The 15,254-nt window shown below is 33.9% G+C and overlaps 1 protein-coding gene across 1 annotated transcript; it reads right to left on the bottom strand.

Annotated features, from left to right (window-relative positions):
- Positions 1-114: 114 nt before the first annotated feature.
- LOC110018909 (CRIB domain-containing protein RIC4-like) lies at positions 115-1,584 on the bottom strand. The gene is made up of 2 exons (XM_020716388.1): positions 994-1,584; positions 115-540 (listed from the first exon to the last, which is right to left on the bottom strand). Exons 1-2 carry the CDS (start codon positions 1,124-1,126, stop codon positions 209-211), a joined length of 465 nt encoding a protein of 154 aa, XP_020572047.1. The 5' UTR covers positions 1,127-1,584; the 3' UTR covers positions 115-208.
- Between the last annotated feature and the right edge of the window lie 13,670 nt (positions 1,585-15,254).

The following is a 15,254-nucleotide window of genomic DNA, read 5'->3' as shown; positions in this document are numbered from 1 at the left end:
TATATATATAATTAAAATTATATTTCACTAGTAAATAGTATTTCAATAAAAGCTGAACCCCTGACAATAGAAATTTCATTCAGATTTTTTTAAACCAGAGTTTTTTTTCCCCACCAAAAAAAAAAAAACAAAAAAAATAAGAAACAAGGAAAAGAAAACAAAATATAACAAGCAGCAGCTAATTAATAAACCATGCAGTATAATCTGATCAAGCATGGTTCATGGCGAGCTCAAACTGCCTCAGAGCGAGCGGAGGAAGGAAGAAACTGAGCTGATCAGGAGCTCTCCCGCAGCCATCCATGGCGTCAAGACCAGCCATACTGGACCCATCAGCGCCAACATGAGCCAAATGCTGCACATCTGTTGGGTATCCAATCTCCTTTATGTCAAATTCATCCTCTCGGTCTCTCTCGAAGAAGAGTTGGGAGAAGCTCTTGATGCCTTTCATTACTGCTTTGTGGATTCCGGCGCTTATGTTGATTGCTCCTGATAGACCTTTGGCCATCAGCTTTGCCTGATCTCTATCTCGTGCCTCCACAACTGTTAGAAAAAAAAAATAGAAATTTGAAAGGAAATGTTTAAAATGTTTCAGTCAGCAGGATTCTTGGCGCATTTAGGGTAAAAGAAATGATGGGCTTTATTATAATATCAAAGATAAGTTTTTTATGCGGCAGAGTATCCCTTTTCTTATGAATTAGGCTTTGTATAAAGTATTTAAATTTATTTTGTAAAGAAAAAATGTAGCTGATTGTATTAATTACATAATGAGCAAATTTTTAGTACTCTCCTCTGTCTCTCTCTCTGTGTACACGCAACATAAGAATCACTTGATTATTAATATATTTCAATCAACTCAAAATAATTCTAAGATTTTAAAAACAGAAAATTATGGCCCTGACACAAATTTTCACCAACAAAAGCATCATTATCTGATAATCAACTAACTTTCTCTACAATTATATGCAGAAATTAAGAACAGAGATCTTAACTTACTTGACAGTGCTGAAGGAGCTCGCTCTGATTTTGATCTCCTTGGAGGACCGCTCTCTAACACATCCACGCTTGCTTGCGATACACAGCTCACCGAGAAAGGAAACCCCACGAATCTCTCCATTCTTTCTCTCATGTCTTCGAGCTGCTACAATGGCGGAGAAAGAATTAAGAAAACTTTTATTTACAGATAGAGAGAGAGAGAGACAGAGACAGAGGATGTAGGCTTGGATTTGATGTTGGTAAAGATCACAGGAGAGATATGGATGTAAGGTTTGTTATATTTGGGAGAATAGGGGAGGCTGGCTTTGGGTGGAAGATAGTATGATTTTGTGAAGAAGTGAAAGGTGGGACTTAGCAGGAAAGGTTGGTGTGATGGAGTGATAGGTGGTGGGTTGGTTGTGTTGGGTTGGTTAGTTGAGGCCATGTCTTTTTATTATTACTATTTTAATTTTTTTCTTTTTTTTGGATAATTGATCTGTACTCCAGTAATAGATATATCTTGTTTTAGTTTGTGTTCATTAAAAACTATATTTATGATGGTGATGGAACTTAGCTACTTTAGCGAAGAGAGGGATTATAAGAAATTTGCCCTAGTAAGCCCTAATATGTTTGGGGAAGATCATTGAACATTTTTTTTTTTTTTTTGGAATTGACATTTATAAATAGGGGTTTTTACCTTAATTTACAAATAAAGGCTCTCAAACATTTAATTTACTCATGAATCTTAATGCAAATTTGTATCAGGTGTCTAATGATAAGGTGTCACATGACAACCGGAGCTCGAACCGTGTATGTCAGTAAGCCCAAATTACCATGTGACTCAACACCTGATCAGGTGTCTAATGATAAGGTGTCACATGACAACCCGAGCTCGAACCGTGTATGTCAGTAGGCCCATGCAAATAACTTCTCACAAAGACTTTGTCGCTGGAAACTCTAGGCGACAGCAACCCCGCTCCGACGATCCTCCGTCGAAAAACTATATTCTCCACCATCTCCCCCGTCCAACCCTGCCTCCAACCTCCCACATCGTCGAATACCACCGCACTTCCTCCATAAACCCACCCAAAAATCATCCTTTTCTTTCGGCAGCCATAGCCCATCCCTCCTCCTCCACCAATGCCACGACTTTAGCACCGAACTCGGCAGTGCTTGTGAGAAACGATCGAATCAAAGCAGGGGAGTGATGCTTGTGATGCGGCGCGCAGTTGAACACGATTGCTTTCCCGTTCAACACCTTCACCGCCGTCGGCCGGAAACAATCCTTACGATCAAGCCGACATTGAGCGAATGAAAACGACAGACTGATCGACGCAGCAAAAGCTGTCGGCTTTCTCCCTGTTTCCTGCACCGCCGCCGAAGCAGAATTCCGCGCTGCTGTCAAGGCTGTAATCTTTACATGCGACGGCAGAGAACCTTCTTTTCTCGACACAAAAGCCTGCATAAGCGGAGTCCGCTGAGCTCCCTCCGTATATCAAAGTCCACGATGTGAACCCGCCACTCATCGACCACACAGAGGCGAGGATCGTCGAATTGGAGACCGGGAAGCCCGCAACGAAGTTGTGACGAGCCTTGATCTGTGTGGTCGATGAGTAAATGTATATGTATTTTCATTACTAACATTTCATTGATCTGTGTGGTCGATGAGTAAATGTGTAAACCTCTATATGTAAACATCTCTTATGAATTTTCATTAGTAAATCTCTATGAAATTTGTTACTTAAATATTCAAAATATGATTTTGGGAGATTTACGCACATGCTATACAATTCTCATGTATCTACAAATCTAATGCCTATAATTTTATATTTTACACTCAATATTTTGGTGTCACAAATCTATACCTAAAAAGGTGTACATGAAAATCTATATTTCATTTTCAAAAATTTAATAATTGTGGAATTTTTGAAAATTTTAATAATTGTGGAATTTTTGATGTGATGTTAAAATTGTGAGTGTTATAAATGTATATATATGAAAAAATAGGTGTTTGGTATATAAATACATGAGAATTGTGTGCTATGTAAACAACCCTATGATTTTTCACATTCTATGACATCTAATTCTATTATAGAAACTTGGTTTTCAAAACACTAAACTCTATATAAAAATAGATCATATTATCTCTTTTATGTGGAATTTTTCATAGAATATCTATCTAAACGTAGAAATTTCATTACTGTGCATTAGAAAATGGATTTCCTTAAGCAAGGGGAAAGTCCAAATACTCAGCGGGCCATATGGCCAAATGGGTCAAGATCATGAATCATGCCCTTAATGATATGATTCTGGCTATGCAAATACTACTTGTTAGCAATGGCTTTGAAGGTGACAGGTTCTAGGGCTTCTTGCCGCCTAGAAGAACCCCACAAGTACCTCCAAGACTTATCAACATTCACGTGAGTTCATGCGAACGTGCTCTTTAAGCTTAAATCATCAAGCCAGTTCTTCCAATCGAGCTCGCTCATGTTTTATAAGATCTTCCGAGCTCGCATGGACGGGTTGAACCTTCCCACCAAACTCGTCGACAACTACTTGACTACACCTGAGCTCTATGGGCATTTCTTCCTGGCATAAGAAAGAGAAATATAGAATGTTGGACACATATCACCATATATTAACAACATGATAGTACACACCAGTGGTCTTGTTAATGATAAGTCTACTCAAGCTTTGTACTATACATCCTAACTTAATTTTATATTTTTTTCTTAAAACCCCTATGCGGGTACATAGGCCCTATAGCATATAAAGGAAAAGACCCCTATGCGGGTGCATAGGCCCTATATCATATAAATAAGACAAAGCATATAAAGGCGAGAGGAGAGATTAGATGATGGACCCTAAAAAACACTCTAAATATACTTCTCTAAGAGAATCCTTCAGCTTCTTCCCACTTCTTTCATCAGATATCTCCTGGATTGTATGAGTTCACAAATTATATGGGATCCCCCACATCCCAAATGGATGCAACATCCTAAAAGGTGCGGTGAGTGTGGAGTTTATTCTCAAAATCTAGGAAGGAGATGTTCCATTTCAAGGAGGAACAAAGAACAATGATTTGTTGCCTAGAGAATTCATGACACTGAAAATGAATGAACTCAGACAACTAATGAATAAGAAAATAGAAGAAGAAAGGCAAGAGATGTCCAGAACCTATTCCATAAATTGTTTGAAGAGCCAAATGGATCGTTAAGATCAGTAGCATGAAGACAAGAATAACAAATGAACCTAAAAACAAGAGAGGAGGCACCTCGAGTTAGGGCAAGTAGAGTCTTAGATCTGACATTAGAAGAAGAAGGAAATAATAATGTCGTGTTACAAATTCTCAGAGAAGAGGTGCCAAATTCTTCAGAAGATGAGGAAAGAGGAAGACAAAGAAGAAGAGTGTGATGATTACTACAGAATGCATTCTCCCAAAAAATATATTGAATCAAAACCCCCTCAGTAGGTTCAAATCCCTTTTTAGGCTCTTATAAAAAAAGAACCGATTCTATAGACCATGTATTCTCTTTCAAATTATTAGTTTGCATGCTACAAGTAAATGATCCCCTTAAGTGCAATTTATTCCTTACAATGCTCAAGGAGTTGGCTTTGCACTAGTTTAATAAATTGTGGATATGTGTCATTACCTATTTCGACAAATTTAAATAGATATTCATTACACAATTCATCAGCACTCATAAGCCACAAAATAACTGTCAAGATTTACTGAAGATAGATAAGCTCCATTCGAAAGCCTCTGAAGCTTCATTACTAAATTTCAATGCGAGATGCTTGACATAAAAAATCTTGAACATTTAATCGCTCATGCAACGCTCACATAAGATCTACGGGAAGGCTCGTTCTGTTATGCACTTGGCTTGCAAAAGCCAACAACTTTAGTTGAACTCCTGAATTAGCCAGTGATCATATCTCTCCTAAAGAGTAATTTTTTTACCGAACCCCTTTAGCCAGAGGAGAGCACATAAGAAATTTCATAAAAGAGATACCTTCAAACACCGGTAACCTTGACATCGATTAGCGCAAGCCAACCAATGAGACGTACCCAAATGATGCTCTCAATATCAACAACAATTGAAGCAGCCCAATTGAACGTTTATTATAAAATATCCAAAAAGGATAGGAGGTAGATGCTCAATCCTTTGTGTTAGAAATCACACACTTTTGTGAGTATTGATAACTGAGATTGCAAAGATCATCTTGAAAAAAAAAATTCTTAAAGAGGCCTCCATCGACTAAGGCCAGAAGCTTCTAATGTAATCTCAACAAATATTGCACCTTACATCGTGACCATGGGAATGATACCGAGGAATGTCATCATATCTAAAACCTAATCAAAGAATTAATCTTGGAAGAAACACTAAAAGAATTCATTTTGCTAGAAGCCAATAGTCAGAGGCGAGGGAAGGCGACCGTCAAGACCGTTTATGATGGGTCAGTTCCCACCACAATTGTACATACTAGTGGCATCACACCAACCACATTTGGCAGAGTTGGACCTGAAGCCACAAAGTATCTGAGTTTAAAGAGAGTGAAAGTAGGAGATATTCATTCCACCAACATAGACTAGAGCTACCACTTCCATTCATCCAACGAAAGTGGGTGGGAACCATTTAATGATGCTACAATTGTTACTGTAGTAATAAAAAGTCATCAAATCAAAAGTATTTTAGTGGATACAGGATGCTCTGTCAACATATTTTTTGAGAAATTATTTCAAAAGATGAACATGACAAATGCCAACTTGCTTCTACTTTGTGGGTTCTCAAGAGAAAGAAAAGAGGCATGTGGAGTCATTTCCCCACCAACAACTTAGAGAGAGGCAGATAAGCAATACACATCCATGATATATCTCATAGTGGTGGAAGCCCCAACCACCTACATTAATGTCATCTTTAGCAGACCAATGCTCAATCCATTCAAGACAGAAACTTCCACCTATCATGTATCTTTCAAGTTCTAAGAAAAGAAGAAATTGTCACGGTTTAGGGGACTAGTTCCAGTTTTGAATATGCTACTTGCGAGTAGTTTGTAACGTGCAAAAGAACCCCCATGAGCACAACGCGCAAAAAAGGATTTAGTTTGGAAACCACTGATGCCACTAAGCAAGTGCCCATCTGTCAAACATTCCAAATTAGCTCCAACTTGAGTTGAAACCATAAAGCACACCTTATTTTAATCTTGAGAAGTCATCGTGACATATTCGTATGGAATGCTAGTGAGATGTCTGACGTCTACATCGATATCACTTGCCACTAGCGCAAGCTCAATCCCAATATCAGACATGTCAAACAAAAGATGCAAGTTGTGGCCACTTCCTTGGCTGAACCTATCCAACAAAATGTTTGGAAGCTAACTTCATCTGCGAGTTTTAATATCTGAACTGACATGGTGATGGCCCGTTGAGCGAACAATAAGTGGAGAATGTGTATGAAATTTACTAATATGAATATTTTTTGCACTAAGGACAACCATTCCATACCACAAATCGATTCCTTGGTAGATTCACCAATAGTCCATTTAGTTACGAGGTTTTTAGATACCTTCTCAGGATATTATCAAATAAAATTACATCTCTCAGACGTCGAAAAACTATTTTTATCACCAGAGAGGGAGTCTTTTGCAATAATGTAATACTTATTGGCTTGAAAAATGCTAGAGCAACTTAACAATGATCTTCAAGTATACTTTTGGAGTAAGTTCAGAAAATTCATAGGATACTCAAGCTAAAGGAATCAATGCAAATTTTGAAAAAATTTAAGCTATCTTAGATATGCCTCCCTTAGAAACCTAAATAAGTTACAAACATTGGCTGGCCACATCACAAGATTAAACACATTCCTATTGAAATCAGATAACATCTGCTCATCCTTCTTCAAAATCATGAAGAAGTCTACATAAGTTGGCTAAGCAACATAAGGAGGAATGAATATTGTACAATAGATTATGATATACATAAAGGAGGAATTGCAAGATATTGAGGGGTCACTGAAAGGACCATCAAATTGATCATATCAAACTTATTATTAATTTATAGAGGGCATATTCTATTGTACTATGAAAGTGCTAATGGATTTGTACTAATATTGATTCCTCATATATATGATCCTTCAAAATTAAGCTTAGATGGGCTTAATTTACAACTAGATAATAATATACTTAATTGTGAGATTAGTTATTAGCCATTAAAAGAGAATTTATGATATGCTAATAGTATTTTTTACAAAAAACACTAAATTATTATATGACAAAATATTTGTGATGATAGAGAGAAATTTATACTTCAATTTTTCATGAAGATCCAGTGTACACATAAATAAAAGAAAAATTTGCTAGTGCATTGGAGTTTTTATAACTAGGCTTAGCTTGGATAAAATGATTTATTATGTATTTGAGATTACATATATATATATATGCTCTTCTCTCAATTAGAGAAGTCAATATTATAAAGTTGACAACATTAGTTTAATCTTTTGTGACTGTATTTGAGAATCTTCGAGTAGCAATGAGTGATGATGATAATTTAACAATATCAATCAGGCAACAATCATTAGGTGACATCAATCAAATAATAATAGTCAAATAATAACAATTGCATAGCAAGGATCGAGCAATAATAATAATTAGGCAATGATGGTCCAACAATGGTGATAACTAGCAATTTTCATTGGCATTGAACATTAGAGCTCTAGAAATATTCAAATCTCCAAGCTCTCTACAAATTTATGTAAGGAATATCTCCCATATATGTTGATAATATAGTTCTATTTATAATTTTGTGGAGTGACATTTTGATAATTTTAGCCATAATTCTCAAATCAATCCTGGAATCCTCATGTTGATTCCCACAACTATGTACCCTTTTAATATATAAGTATTTTATGATTCACAATTGAGTGATCTTAGGCTCATTAGAATTCTCTTGTCAAAATGCTCATTTCTATTAAAGCACACAAAAGCTTGAGATCATTTAATTCATTAATTAATAATACAAAGTTCTTAACTAAGTTTCAAGTATTTGATCAAGACTAATTTAGATTTAAATTAGAACAATTTTGGTATCATTGAGCTTTGTCTCGGTAAGGTGTTCCATTCAATTTTGAGTTCACTGAAATTCGACCTCAAATGGTTTTCTAGTCAATCCTATAAATTTTGGCGCATTTACATACATACCACCAAATTCCTATGTATTTACAAATCTAACATCTAAACTTCGCATTTTTTTTTACATTTATACCTCCTAATCTTTCACATGACATCAAATTGGCACTACATTAACTTTTGAAAATGGAAATACAAGTTTTCATGCATAGGTATGGTGACTTGTATGTAAAAATTGAGTTTAGTCAGCTCTCTTCAAAAGCTTTTCATGAATCTACCAATTAAACTTGAACACAAATTTTTTACATATATGAATATTTATGGAACTTAGAAAAATGTAATTTTATTAATCTTATTTCTTAAACTTATTTTAAGATGATTATAATGTAAATGTTGATTGATTATTATACATTCACTCATGAAAATAAAATTTAAAATTTTGAAATTCAATATGCTCAAACTTAAAAAAAAATGAATTAATAATATATTATCATATGTTATTTCAAATTATCAAATAATTATTTTTATAACAATTTTTTCATTAAGGCTTAATTGAATTTCAATTATGCCAATATCTTACATTAATTATCTTTACTAAGCAATTAACTAGTTCTAATTTTTTCTTAATTCTAGTGTTGAAATGGAGCTAAAGGTATTTAAGAGTTAATATAGCCATATAATTTATGAATATGAAAAATTTAGGCGGCAGAAATAAGTAAATAGCCGAAGTATTTTTTTGATCCTGCCATTAGCAGTACTCATGACTTGGTGAGTGTGTGTTCAAAAGGACTAATGATCGAATCTGATGGCTTCAATAATAAAACTATAAAAGTGATTATGTACAAGTTACTGCTAATGATAGGAAGTATTATTATACTATCACTTTAATAATTAATGATTTTCTTTGTTTCTTGTTTCTTTGTGCAATTATGTGACGCGTCAGTTTTCGTGTTTTACAACCTTTCACATTTCTTTTAAAGGGCATTTACATGAATACACACAAATTTTGTACATTTATATATCCAACACCTACATATATAAACATCGAAAGTATTGTTGCATGCTAGTAAATTTGTAGCGGTAAAATGATGTATTTACATCTTAGTGTTGTACGGTGATCTGTCTGTCGGTCATTTTATAATTTTGCTTTTGAGAAATGAGACCAAATTGATCTCATTCTTTTAATAGTTTAGATAACTAAGCACAATACTAATAATAATATATCATCTTCAAATATGTGTGTATCACTTGTTAGTAAGTTTAACTACTTAAACTAAGAAGTTTATGACTATTTTGGTCTGCGAAATTTATGACCAACAATTCCCCTATCTAATATAAAAATTAGGTAATGTTTAGATTATCTGAGTTCTAAATTCTCTATTGAGGCAAACCCCTATAGTTAATTACATATTAAATGATCTAAGTCACTTAAAAAAACTCTCGATTAAAATTATAAGTTTCGTCTTCAAGAAATCAAAATCGAGTTTTCACGATTACTTATAAAAAAGACTAAGGGAAAGACTCAATTTGGAACAATTATTTTTGTAAACAAAAGGAATGGCTAGTAGGAGATGTTGATGATACTATGCTTAGAAGCTTCAATGACATCTCAGACTAACTTTTGATTAAGTTTTACATCTTTGAAAGAGAAATTATAATGTTTCAATTTTACAATTTATTAGAATTCGAAACTTATATTTACACGACATATGCAAAATAACCCAAGAAGATAAAAGGATTTATGTCGTACCGAACGACAACCTAAAAAATCCCAGAAAATTTTAGGACTTATATTTGAATGATATATGATCGTACGAAAGCTGAAAACATAGGAGAACTATGCTTAGAACGGCCTATTTTAAGTCCTTGTTGTTATTTAGTGTGATGTTGTGCAAAGTGTTTTAAATTGTTGTACCTTATTGTTAAAATAATTGAAGAAAGTGGGGGAATATTTTCATTACATTAAGCAATACCGATCAAGATCTTATGGTTTCGTCATGCCGACACCGCTATTAATTTTAGATTAACTTGGCCTAAACAATAATAATATTGCATGTATGAAAAAGCATATATAGTGAAGTACATTAAATAACAAGAGAATAATATTGCATGTATAATGAAAGATGAACAATAAAGTGCAGTAAAAAAGAAAAGATCAGTGTGTACCTGCCAACTCTGACGAAGCTTAAAAAGAATTGCAATTAGGTAGCACAAGTTTATATTAAAAAGTCTTACAATTTAAATTTAAAAAAGACTTTAAACATGTATGTTTTCATAAAAAGTTAAAGTGATAATCATATGAAAAATCAGAGAGGAGTATAAGAATGCAGATAAAGAATGGGCTCAGCTTTAGACTTTTCATTCGTTATAATCCCATGGGTAATCGAAGCATCGAAGTTTATGTACCAATATTGAATAGCAGTTGCCAGTAAAACACTCTAAGATTGGGCAACTTTGATTCCCTATCAGTTGCCTGACATGTGAACATGTAACAGGTAAGCCTCTTCGATCATGTGTGTCATGTAGCTGTAATGGAGTATTTTTGTAGCATTGTAATTTATAAATTTTCAGTAACTGGTATTATAAAGCTATAGTGCACAAGTCATTTGAGATTGGGGTTAAAGCTACCAACAACCTAAGAAAGTGAGAAGGGCCGCTACTAATCAAATATTGGTTTAAAAGTTTCAACTATATAAGCATAGAAATAGTTTTACATCATCGCCCTTAACCCCAAACCTTTCAACTCATAGCCCGCTCGATAATTCATATAAATATCCAATTCATAGAAACAGAAGAAAAAGAGTAGTGTTCAATTTATAATTTAAGCCAGCCTCAAAGCGTGTCACAAGATCCAATCCTTAAGTATGCAAATATATGTAGAAGTTGAGAAGCATGTATGCAAATACTTTTTAGAATCTGTATGTGATTTAAGAGTATGTAAACTCCTTCCCAATTAAAAATGCTTTGCTTCAAGAGAGAAAGAAATGCAAAGTGATAGGACATTTCACGAGTCTCAATTCATGCATTTCTTCCGGTTGAAAGTTAACCTGAGCATGCATACAAAAATAACAATTAAATTGACCCATTACAAAGAGCTCAATTCATGTATACAATATCTCCGAAGGTAAATTCCAGCCGGGCTATAAAACTGCTAATTAAATCAGGCCACTAAGCAACTCAATCCATATATCTCATGTAATCGAAAATTGACCTCAACAAGATCACAAGAGGCCGTAACATTATGTAACAAAAGAATCCATACACCATACTATTTTTGAATCTGTAATTATTTTAAGTAAGATTCAAATAGCTATCAAATGAAAACTTATATTTTATGAGATCATCAGAGCTTAATGGAAAAGAAGCTCATACCTGATCGTCACCCCAGCACTATAAAGGAAGCAAATATCCATTCAAATTCCACGGCTCAAAGATGTATAAGTGTAAAAAAGAAAAATGAAGTTTAGCTCTTAAGTATACAAATACATAAGAATTAAATGGTATGTATGTAAATCTCCAAAGTAGAATTCGTTCATCCCAATAACGGCCACATGGGTTGCTTGAGAATTAACCCCCCAAGCCATCCTCATGTGTTCGCCTTTATTTGGCATATACCTGCTATGGATTATCTCTATGTTTTATATGGTGATATGCATGTAAATCTTTCTAAAAAAAAGGTATTCAGGCCCAGCAAGGATCTTTGAAATGATAATAGAAAAAAGACGTTCTCATATCTACATCCAGCAATTCATAATCAAAGCAAACAAGCCTCTTATTCTTATACATTCACACATCGCATAAACTTTGTTTTTCACATTTCCACCAACCGAAGTAAGAAATTTTCAGATTTTTTCACAACTGAATTCTCCTCTAATGAAAACATTAGTAGAATATGTAAATCACACAACTCTTATATATTTACATGTCTAACACCCAAACATCACGTTTATAGCATCCAAATCTTTTATGACATACCAAAAAGATCACCGATGTAGGTTAGACATGTAAACACATAAACGCGCATCGATGTTAACAGTTTAGTATCACTCAACTTAACCTTTTGCAAGTACATTGACAAGCATGAATAAATTCCTCAGAAGTAAAATATCATCCTGCAAGATAAGACACCATTTGCTGCTTACATGCCTTAACAACAAACAGAGATTTCATATTGAACAAGTGTTATTTAATATTAATAGCATTGCCTACTATACACTTATTCAACACATGCATGAACCATCATGAGTAATACCATAGACCTCACAGTAAACAAAAGAAGCAGAATCTACTAAACCAATGAAGGCAGCAGATTATATTTCAAAATTATATATCAAGCTATATAAATCGACTAACAAAAATGTATAGCCTAATTTAGAATTCCAAAATATGAATCATTTGAGAATATAGACTGATGCCAATTAAATAGATAGCCTCAAGAAATTTGCCGTGGACCTTTATTTGCCTCAAGAAATTTGCCGTGGACCTTTATTTGCCTCAAGAAATTTGCCGTGGACCTTTATTTGCCTCAAGAAATTTGCCGTGGACCTTTATTTCAAAGTCTCCATCCTAATACTTGGCCATCACCGATTAGCAATTCTTGAAACAAAATATAGCAAGTAAAAAAAAAATATGTGTAATGTACACATATTTTAAATAGTTTCAGCATCAAGAGAATAAAGCCCCATAGCATGAAGAATTTGGTAAAACTTTTAAGAATTGAATCAAACCAAAACTTCTTCTGTGCTTTGATTATCATCAAGAGATAAACAAATTATTAAACAAATTAGAAGTGATGAAGATAAACATCCCTACATGGGTTTTAAACACTTTTGATATCATAAAATCAAAATAAAATCAAACATTACCAAAAAGGCATTATGAAGCTCAAGAAACGTGCTGAAGCAAAGCACGTCATACTTCCCCGACATTAGTAATCAGATTCTTCAAATTAATGTACTCCTAATTTCCATCAAGTTTCTCAGATTCGACAAAATCAAGCGAGAAAGAAAAACGCTCGAGAGGCTTTATTCTTAATTAATTAACGCTAATAATTATTAGAAGAGGATAATACTCAGATTGTATTCAAAAGAAGACTAAACTTCTTGAGATGGATCGTGGCTTCTGCTAAACAAATAATATCTATCCGCTTTATGGCTCCAATTAGATGCTTAAAATCATAGAAAAGAGTAAACAAAATGGAAAATATTGAATTCGTATTTGTCTCAGTTCAAATAAAGTGTCCATGAATTAACATTTTCCTTAACAATAACACATTCATGCCGCAGCTAGACATCAAGGCAAGGGGTCATCCAAGCTACACCATGACATTGCTCGAGAAAAGCAGAGATACCAGAAGCAGCATGAAGAAAGGTGAGATCCCCTTAAATGATCAATCTAACACACTTGCAGGGAGAAAAAAAATATGAAATTCATAAAATTTTTATAACCTAAGCTTTCTCTACCATATATATTTTATAAAAAACAAATGATTTTTCATGAAGGGTGAAGCGTTACTCTAAATTGACCCTTAAACTATAATGAGTTTTCTTTGGGGATAAAACAGAACTCATGTGTTTACACCAAGCATGTAATTCACGCCACATTCAACCTTTGGCATCAATTTAAAAGGAAAAAAAAGAAAGATATCAAAAAAAAAAAAAAAAAAAAACCTTACACTTGCTTGCCTACCAAATAGTGTTGGGGCTTTGACATACATACCATTCAATTCACATGTATTTAGATATGTAACACATAAATTTTGCTATTTACATTTATACCATGCAAATATCTTAACTTAAAAGTGAAATATGTCCTTTCCATCCATAAGGTGGTATAATCGTATTAAAAAAAAAAAAAAAAAATCAAAGCTTGGGTTTTAGATATATCATTACATAGGAATTTAGTGTTATGTATGTAAAACCTCTACTTTAACCTTACAAGTGAATTCCAACGTGAAATGGAGCATAACTATAAACTCTCATGTTTCCTCAACTACCATCACAAGAAAAATTATTATTCAAGCAAGAAGCTCATTTCCATGGTTACCATAAAATGAATATATATATATATATATATGAATTTTCGAATTTCCGTAAAACAAGATGGGTAAGAACCTCAACACACACACTTGCATACATGCCATTCAATTCCTTATTTATTTATATATCTAGTACATAAATTTCATATCTTTTAGCCTCAAATCTTTCTCAAATCTTTTTTAATGTATGAGCAAAACCATCAGTAATAACTTTTCGTGCTTAAGTAAAGCAATGCCCTTAAAAAAAATGAGGTTCAAGGTGTTATATATGAAAATACATAAAGATTGAATAAAAGTTTTCACTCACTTTTATTTTAAATTCAGAACTAATTTAACCATTGGAATAAAGATCCATAGAAACTTAACAATGTCCAACAAATAGTGCTTCCAGAGCGTTTTTAATAGTTTAGAGATAATGCAAAATAAAATGAAGAAGAATCTGGAACATAACTGCTCATATATTTCAGCAACCTCTAAACAAGTCTAAATGACTTATTTAATCATGATTCAATCCTTAAATTCATAGGAAAGCAAGAATATCATTTTTCTTCTAGTTAAGTTACTTAAATATGAATCATAACTCTAAGAAAACATTATAGACCGAGGAAGATCTGCACCATATATTTTTAATCAGATAGATTTCCATGAATTAGAAGCTTTCAATTTTGGGTTGTAGATATGTGGGGCACGAGGAAGGAGGGCAATTCACCGAGGCAGTGCGGAGGAGACCCTACAGTGTGGTGCTCTTTGGAGAAGGCACATATGTCTATTTTCAACATGTTGTTTCATGTGCTCGATAATAGCCGACTCACAGACTGACAGGGAAGGTTACTTAAATATGAATCATAACTCTAATAAAACATTATAGACCGAGGAAGATCTGCACCATATATTTTTAATCAGATAGATCTCCATGAATTAGAAGCTTTCTACTTTGGGTTGTAGATATGTGGGGCTCGAGGAAGGAGGGCAACTCACCGAGGCAGTGCGGAGTGTGGTGCTCTTTGGAGAAGGCACCTATGTCTATTTTCAACACATTGTTTCATGTGCTCGATAATAGCCGACTCACAGATTGACAGGGAAGAACTGTGGATTTCAGTAACACTGTCATTATCATTAC

The sequence above is a fragment of the Phalaenopsis equestris genome, unplaced genomic scaffold (genome assembly GCF_001263595.1).
Source record: "Phalaenopsis equestris unplaced genomic scaffold, ASM126359v1 Scaffold000036, whole genome shotgun sequence".
Taxonomy (NCBI): Eukaryota; Viridiplantae; Streptophyta; class Magnoliopsida; order Asparagales; family Orchidaceae; genus Phalaenopsis; species Phalaenopsis equestris.
The sequence above is the reverse complement of the archived record's forward strand: the minus strand, read 5'-3'. Positions and strand labels throughout refer to the sequence as shown.

What these genes read in the sequence shown, in the direction of transcription:
- LOC110018909 (XM_020716388.1), bottom strand. Translation starts at nt 1,126, where the DNA reads ATGAGAGAAAGAATGGAGAGATTCGTGGGGTTTCCTTTCTCGGTGAGC. An exon ending in AGCTCCTTCAGCACTGTCAA is followed by an intron (nt 541 to 993) that starts GTAAGTTAAGAT and finishes TTTTTCTAACAG; the next exon opens with TTGTGGAGGCACGAGATAGA.